Source organism: Durio zibethinus, chromosome 10 (assembly GCF_047325235.1).
Source record: "Durio zibethinus cultivar Kanyao isolate XHJ-2024 chromosome 10, ASM4732523v1, whole genome shotgun sequence".
NCBI lineage: Eukaryota > Viridiplantae > Streptophyta > Magnoliopsida > Malvales > Malvaceae > Durio > Durio zibethinus.
The window spans coordinates 21,060,223-21,069,499 of NC_143171.1; the positions used below are offsets into that span (position 1 = coordinate 21,060,223).

General features: G+C 32.2%; 1 protein-coding gene across 1 annotated transcript; it reads left to right on the top strand.

Annotated features, from left to right (window-relative positions):
• The first annotated feature begins 1,086 nt into the window (after nt 1–1,086).
• GPAT1 (glycerol-3-phosphate acyltransferase 1) lies at nt 1,087–3,491 on the top strand. Its single transcript, XM_022884029.2, has 2 exons — nt 1,087–1,941; nt 2,297–3,491. Exons 1-2 carry the CDS (start codon nt 1,198–1,200, stop codon nt 3,176–3,178), a joined length of 1,626 nt encoding a protein of 541 aa, XP_022739764.2. The 5' UTR covers nt 1,087–1,197; the 3' UTR covers nt 3,179–3,491.
• Nucleotides 3,492–9,277: the final 5,786 nt, after the last annotated feature.

Sequence of the window (9,277 nt, forward strand, 5' to 3'; positions counted from 1 at the left end):
TAAAAAAATTTTAAATTTTAATTTTATCGATGATGATTTATTAAAATTATTTCGAATACATGATATATAATTATTTATTTTAAATTATTAAATATAATATATCTTATCTTAATTTATAATATTAAATAATCTATTTACTTCAAATTTTATCTCTTACCAAAGAAAAAAAAAGTTACCAAGTGGTTAATAATTTATTGCATAAAGGAAAATCAAAGGGAGAAGTAGTTGTGTTGTTTTCTGACAAATTTTGACCATTAAACAATCTTGGAAATACTTTTGAAGAAAGTCAATTGATCAGATGATACAGGCCATCTAACTTGGGATTGGTTAATGCGCAGGGAAAAGAATAGATTTGAAAAATTGAAGTCCACCAAAATTTTGTCCAGTTTAAAATCTCCAAGTTGATGGTATAAGCACGCATTCCCATGTAAAATAACACTACTCGGAGAGGGATAAATTTTCAAGCAAAAGACCCCCAAACTAATTAGAAAGGTGGTCACCAATAATCCGACCTAACTATTTGGCCAAGGAAAATAATGCTACTGCCCACGCAGAACTAAGCATGTTCATGGAACTTAACAAAGATCACTGTAACAAATATGTAAAAAAATTTTTAAGCATAAGGGTTTTTCAGTTTTGTTCTATATAAACTAATAAATTTATAAATTTTTTTTTTAACTTTTAAACTAATTTAAACTCAAACACTAACAAAATACAATCTTTTTTTTTTCTTTGATACATAAAAAATCATAATTTAAAAATAAAAAAAATTACAAATATTAAAATTTAAATATTAAATTTATTAAATATTATTTCTTAACTATAACTATACTAAATTTTAAAAGCATAACCTCTTTGCCAACTTAATAAACCATCCGCTGCTTTTTTTTTAACATTATAATTTTAAAAGGGCTAAAAGAAGAAGAAAAAGCAGGAGAGGATCGATTGTGCAATCAATGCTAGCGGTGTGGCTAACTAAATGCGCTGTGGTCAACCTTTACCTCCACATACATTGTATCCGTCACTTTAATGACTCCTATAAATATTCTCTGTTTTCCTTCTACTTCTATACGCAAACCCTTCCTATATTTTCTTCCTTTACTAGGAAAAGCCTTTGTTCCTTCTACCATCTCTTTCTCTGGGCTGTTTCTAGCTTCTTTTCTGAAAAATATCATTGGCTCCTGAAGCAGAAAAGCCATGGTTTTTCCTGCAGTATTTCTGAAGCTAGCGGACTGGGTCTTGTACCAGCTGCTGGCTAACTCATGTTATAGAGCTGCCAGGAAGATGAGAAACTATGGGTTCTTTCTAAGGAGCCTAACTCTTAGGTCATCATCACAGGAACAAGCTGCCTCTTTGTTCCCTAGTGTCACCAAGTGTGGTTTAGACAATAATTGTAGAAGGTTTGATACATTGGTCTGTGATATTGATGGAGTCTTACTAAGATCAGAAACATTTTTCCCTTATTTCATGCTAGTAGCTTTTGAAGGTGGTACCATTTTGAGAGCCTTTCTGTTGCTTTTATCTTGTTCCTTTTTGTGGGTTTTGGACTATGAGCTGAAATTGAGGGTTATGATTTTTATATCCTTTTGTGGGCTTAGAAAAAAGGACATTGAGAGTGTTGGCAGGGCTGTTTTGCCAAAGTTTTATCTTGAAAATCTTAATCTCCAAGCTTATGAAGTTTGGTCAAAAACAAGTTCAAGGGTTGTGTTTACAAGTATACCTAGAGTAATGGTGGAAGGATTTCTCCATGAATACATGAGTGTCAATGGTGTTGTAGGGACTGAATTGCACACTGTTGGGAACCGATTCACAGGTTTGTTGTCCAGCTCCGGTTTGCTTGTAAAGCATAAAGCCCTAAAGGAATACTTCGGAGAAAAAAAGCCAGATGTTGGCCTTGGAAGTTCAAACCCCCATGACCATTGCTTTATCTCCCTTTGCAAGGTATTCTTATTATTACTTCAACTTCTTAAAGAAAAATAAATAATGGTCATTGAAGACCTACCTGGTACAGAGACAACCCCACTTGAAGACCTTTCTTTAAGAATTTGGTTGTGATTATTGCATTATAAGAGCAAAGATCATTTTCTCAACTTTGGAAAAACGTTTTGAATTTTCCTCTATAATGTCTGCTCAACTGCATGGTAGTAAATGATTAGAATTTCCTCTTTTCCAAGGTATAGTTTCTTGTAAACTTTAACGTGTGCCAAATATTCCTTTCTTGTGTAAAAGTTCAACGACTTGAAAAAGTTGCTTTTTCTGATGAATTTTTGCACATTCAATTTCGTGATTGCGACAGGAAGCCTATGTGGTGCACAAGGAAGATGGCAGAAACAACGAAAGCTGTTTGATGCCAAGGGACAAGTACCCGAAGCCTCTTATATTTCATGATGGGAGACTAGCTTTCTTGCCGACTCCATTTGCAACTCTTTCCATGTTTTTGTGGCTTCCTTTTGGGATTGTTCTTGCCATATTTAGGATTCTCGTTGGTATCTGCCTGCCTTACAGGTTAGCTGTTTTCTGGGGTACTCTGAGTGGAGTACAGCTGAGATTCCAAGGCTGCTTTCCTTCATCAAATTCACAACATAAAAAAGGTGTTCTATATGTCTGTACTCATCGAACTCTTTTGGACCCAGTTTTCCTTAGCACAGCGTTGTGCAAGCCTTTGACTGCAGTGACCTACAGCTTGAGCAAAATGTCTGAAATGATAGCTCCCATCAAAACAGTTAGGCTGACCAGGGACAGAAAGCAAGACGGAGAAACCATGCAGAAGTTACTAAGTGAGGGTGATTTGGTGGTGTGCCCTGAAGGAACCACATGCAGAGAGCCTTATTTGTTAAGGTTTAGCTCATTGTTTGCTGAGCTAGCTGATGAGATAGTCCCAGTGGCCACGAACGCACATGTAAGCATGTTTTATGGGACAACTGCAAGTGGGTTGAAATGGTTGGATCCCATCTTCTTTCTGATGAACCCCAGACCTAGCTACCATGTTCAAATCCTTGGAAAGGTGCCTCCAGAGTTTACATGTGCAGGGGGGAGATCTAGCTTTGAAGTGGCAAATTATATTCAGAAAAAACTAGCTGATGCTCTGGGATTTGAGTGCACTACCTTTACAAGGAGGGACAAGTACTTGATGCTAGCAGGTAATGAAGGGGTTGTCCATGAAAATAAAAGAAATTAACAAACCCTGCACAACAAAATTAATTTGCACACTTTTACCCTACTGGATTCCCCTATATATATACAGTTCCTTTTAAATTTTTGCCCACCTGTTTTCCAGTCCCCTCTCCAATCAGCCTTACAGTTTTTGTAACAGATATATTGATCCTTTTTGTCAGGTTATATAGTACACCATTGAGGCTGAAATTTATCTGTATTGCTTTATTATAGTTGCAGATTGCAACATGCATTGCATGGCATGTAAAAGTGATGTGAGTGTACTAACTTATTATAAAATCACCCCCTTCAGTTTTATAATACCAGTCAATTTCTTTTCTGGACCTGAATGAATTCAGCCATGTTAATTAGGTTGACAGAGATAATTCAACCACCTGCAAATATCTATTTATTAGTATAATTAAATGGATGTATAAATATTACCTGCATGTTTAAGGCTTGTTTCCAAGTAACGATTGGGGATGTAAACATTGTGATGTAAGTATCAAGCTCAGGAAATGAATATTAGTACTCTAATTAATGAGGATGTAATTTTATAAGATATTTATTTAATTTTAAAAATACCTATATCTAAGGGATAATATTTTATATAGCCCCTGAATTATTAAAAAAATATCTAATATAATATTTGAGTTAAAAAATTATCTAATCAGGTACATCAACTTTCAATCTATGTATTTATCCATCGTCAAATATCGTAAATAAAATTTGTTGATGTTTATGAAAGTTCAAAATTAAGAAAAAAATAAAAATAAAAAATTATTTTTAAAAATTCTAAAAACTTCAAAATAATAAAAAAAGAAAGATTAAAAAATTATGAATTTTTATTTAAAATTCAAGATTAAAAAATTTTAAAATCTAAAAGCTTTTTGAATAGAAATTCAAAATCTAATTTAAAATCTAGAAAAAGAACTTTAAAAATTCAAATTTCAAAATATTCAAAAAAGAAAGGAATTGGGGATAAATAAGGGGAAAGGGGAGCAGGTAAGGGAGAAGGAACGGAAATGGATAGACGGCAGGGGATTAATGTCGGTTAGCTGACTGGGGTGGATCGAGGTAGATTTGCCCAGACCAGACAGATGATACTGCTTAATCTATTAATGATCACACGAGTGAGCAAGTTCCGGAAAACAGTGTCAAGGAAGAAAAGGAAAATAAGAAGGTAACTGGATAATTATTTTCATGTCATTTTTTACGTGAATGTAGCGAATACAAGAGCTGCATTGGTAGCCTCCCTTCCGAGAATTTCACTAATGCACTGACTCTTAAATAACAAACTCCAAATAACAGACTCAACAAAATAATTAGTAGTTAGAAATTGAAATACGACATGAGTTTGTATACCGCCTCATGGCCCAAACACTACTTGGACTCTTACTGGACTTAATAGAATCTTTTTAACAATTCTCTTGGACTCTCTATATTTTGGTCTGTATTAATCTCCCCCTCTCTGGAGACAATCCTTGACCTCGAGGATTAAACCCAAGATATTGCTATTGTAGTTTATACAGCACCTCTCATTCAGCATCCTCAAGAAAAGAGTTGGTTCACTCAGGGGGACAGCCCAATTTACTCTCGACGAATTTTGATTCGATTCGATCTTATAAAGTTAATTTTTTTTTTTTGAAAATTGAGTTTTATGTTAGATTAAGTTAGGTAATATAAAAAAAATTTCGGGGTTGGGTCGGATTCAAATTTTAGACAAATATGACCTGATATGATATTATATAAAAATTAATTTTTTAATTATATATATTTATATATTTATATTTAAAAAATAATATTTTATTAATTTTGGGTCAGGTTAAATCGGGTATGAAAAAAGATAAAAAAATTTTCTGATCGGGTCGGATTCGATTTTTATGATTATAAAAAAAAATCGGATTCGAGACGAGCAAAAACTCATTCCAACTCAGACCCGTTACCAACCTTAGGTTCACTGCATCAGCACTTCTAGCACAACCCAGTTGCTTCTTTTCACCATTCTTCAAGCAAGCACTTGCATAGGTTCTTTAACAATAGTAACATCAATACTAATAATAGGAAGTTGAGAATGAGTAAGTCGTTGGCTAAAATGTTGCTTAAGTTGAGAAACATGAAATCTGGAATGAACTTTAAACCTTGGTGGTAACTATAGCTTATAAGCCACTTTCCCAACCTTCTCCAAAATCTTGAAAGGTCCAAAATACTTAGTAGCTAGTTTTAAGTAGCTTCTATTATGAACACTTTGCTGTCTATGTGGTTGTAACCTTAGATAAACCCAATCTCCTACCTAAAACTCTCTTTCACTTCTCTTTTTATCTGCCATTACGCTCATCATATCTTGAGCTCATTACAAGTAACACCTAAGCATCTTGATACCAACCCCACAAAGTTCCAAGCTCCTGTCCACAATAGCAACCAGAGATTCACCAGCTAAATAAGGAGGGTGCATTAGTAGACTTTGCCCATAAACAGCTTCATAAAAAGAGGTGTAGATAGAGGAATGGTAGGTGGCATTATACCATCATTCAGCTAAAGCTAACCAATGGCTTAATTCTTTAGGTTTTTCACTAGACATACTCCTTAGATAAGTTTCAAGACACTTGTTTACTATTTTAGTCTACCTATCTATTTGAGGATGATATGCTGTGGATGATTTCAAAAAAGTCCCAAACCTTTTAAAAATCTCCTATTAGATATGCTCATAAAATTTTTATCCCTATCAAACGTTATACTGTTTGAAATCCTATGCAACTTGAACACGTTATTCGTGAAAACTTGAGCTACTATTAGTGCTATGTAAGGATGAGCCAAGGCCAAAAAATGTGTGTGTATATTTACTGAACTAGTCAACCACTACTAAAATAACCTCTTTTTCCTCCTAACTTCTTTCCTTAAGCCTTCCCAGGACAGCACGCTGGAGATTCAATCGATGTGGCTTGCGATTCAAAGTGACCACCAAAGGGATTATTGTGGAAGTACTACATCAATTCTTGTTTCAAGTCAGAGTCATTTCCTACCATAAGTTTGCCCTTCCTTTTTAATTGTTGTCTATACCAAGTATACTTAGAGTTCTGTTATGGATTGTTTTGTATTTCAATACTAAGTTTCTTCAACCTGGCATCAATTTCCTGAAAACCCTAAATTTTCTATAACAAATTGGTACTTATGGCTAAATAGCCATCAGTTGAGCATGCTGTGATTATGGTTTTCAATACAAAAAATTTGCCACAATGTTTGATGCTCTTTTCCTATAAGAGACCTCATAATCATACCCTATCATCTTTGTCACCCACATCTGTTGAGTAGGGGCCTTATTGTTTAGTAGAAACTCTATTGGTCTATTTTGAAATTAAAATGCCTACCAACCAAATAGGCATTCAATTATTTGATAGCCATAAGAACAACATCATCTCCTTGTTATAGACAAATAGCACTTGATGCCTAAGTGCTAATACTTTGCTAAAATAAACCAATGGCCTCCATTTTTTAGTTAAAACAACACAACCCTCACATCTGAAGCATCAGTTTCAACATAAACTCTAATAAGAAATCAACAAAGTCAAGATTGATGCAGTGGTCACTACTGTCTTTAATTGCTATCAGGTAGCAGTTGTAACCTCATTCCAAGTCCAAGCCTCTTTTTTAAAGCACTTGTGATAGGCAATAAGTCCTAAAAACCCTTCAAATTCTTTAACTATTTTTGGGATTGGCCAATCCAATATGCATTGAATTTTGCTATTGTCCATGGTGAAGCCCTTGCAACTATGATCACATGCCCTAGATAATCCGCCTCTACAGCACCAAATTGGCATTTGCTTTTTTAACTTAAAAGTTTGTTGGCTTTGTGTACTTTAAAAACATTCCTCAAATGAGTAAAATGAATATCCCAATTAGGAAAGTATATAAAATTATCATTAAAGAAGACCAATACAAACTTTCTAAGGTAAGATTTAAAGATAGAATTCATCAAGCTTTGAAAGGTGGGTGGTGCATTCGTAAGCATCACCAAACATTCATAATGCCCCTCATGTGTTCGAAAGGCCATTTTATGAACATCTCCTTCATGCATCCTGATTTGGTGATAACTAGATCATAAATCCAACTTAGAAAAACATGTAACATGCACCAATTCGTCTAGTAATTCACACAATGAAGGAATTGGAAACATATCTTTAATAATTGAGTGGTTTGTAATCCACGCAAAGCCTCTAAGAACCATTTCTTTTTCACCATTACCATTGACGATGCAAATGAGCAATTGTTATTCCTTATAATGCTACTGTCTAACATTTCTTTAACCATTCTTTTAATATTGTTATCATAATGTATAAATCTGTAAGCCTATCGCTAGGTATAAAATTAAGAAGTTGCCACCAAATTTTTTTGTTTAAGTGCGATTGATAATCTAATTGAATCCATCTCATTTTAAAGAAAAATCTCAAGCTTGACTTAGGTATTTTTAAATTATATATTCTAATTTACAAAATCAGATTTTAAGCTCAAGAGTATGGTTATAAGTAAAAAATGTTATATCACCCTCACAGTGCTCATTTAAAGAATGGTACTAGTTTAATTTCAAGTTATCCAAACCTTAAAACATATTTATGATTTACCAAGTAATTTAATATTGAAAATTTTTCTTAAATTACTCTAATATATTGATAATATTTTAAGAATATTTGCGCACATCAAAAGTCTTCAAGGAGATTATTTGTCACGCTTTGAAATGGCTTTGTTGTTAGATTCATTTAATTTTTTGTGAAATGAAACTTTTATTTGTGATAACAAATAAGATTAAAATCTTAGTATAAAAAATTCTTATTAAATTCTCCAATATGTTAGTAAAGTTTAGAAAAAAAATTTCTCACCTACAAATTTATATAGAGAGTACTATTTACAACGTTTTTAATAAAAGATTCACAATCTATTTTTTATAAAAATAAATTTATTTTCAGAAATATTTTTCTATACGTTGGTAAGATCTTTTGTCAAAAATTATTTTCCAATATGTTTGTAGGATTAAAAAATTATTTGTTTTAAGAAAATTCATTAAGTTCTCCAATAATTTGATAAAATTTAATTCAAAATTTAAATCATCTTATAATTTGGTAAGATTGAAAATTTATTTTTTTGAAAACCTTTTTTTTAATTTAAAAAATCAATTAAAATAAATAAAAATTATCATACAAATAATATCATGCAATAATAATATAATATCATGTAAATATATTAATTATCATTCAATTAATATAATCATACAATTATGCAAAATATATTTAAGAAATCACACAATAAATGTAAAAAATACAATTAGATATCATACATACAAATCAATTATGCAAATAAAAAAAATCATAAAAAAAGAAATATATCATGCAATAAATAATTTTATCTTTTTTTAAATTTAATTCAGTCATTTAATAAGAATAAATAAACAAAAATAAAACATAAAGTAGAAAAATAGAAAAAAAAACAAAAAAAATTAGAAACTAAAATAAAAATCAAAGTAAAAAATCAAACGAAAAAAGAAAAAAAAAAGGGCGATTCGTCGGGTCCTTATTGGGTCAAAGTATAGGTCACATATGGCCTAGGACATAGAGCCTGGCTTTGCAAAATGACGGTATATCAACTTGGATATAAAAGGCTAGCTTTCAGCCCCTTTACGTTAGATCATTTTTTACTCTCTCTTTCTAAAATCAGTTCTCTATCCTCTTTTTAGGTTCCACCGAAAAGTTCAAACGACTGATCAAATACCCAGATTTTGACACCAAAAAATTTAAAAGGGCTTTAGAAAATTCAACCCAACCTAGAAACCACCATGAATTCCAAAATATGGCTGCCACAAAAACCCTTCAACCACTGTAAGCCCCACCAAAGAATTCAAAACTCAACTAAAATATTCAATGAAAACCCAAAAAACTAAAAAAAAATTCCAAAAACAAAAAATTCAACCTCAATTTTAGAATAACCTTAGAAACTTCTAGAATCTAAAATTCAAACCACAAACGAAAAAATCAAAACTAAAATTATTGGAAACACCAAAATCTTTCAGAAATCAAAGCTAATTCAAAATTAACCCAAAGCTTGAATTCTTGAAATCTAAACCAAATTTCCAGAA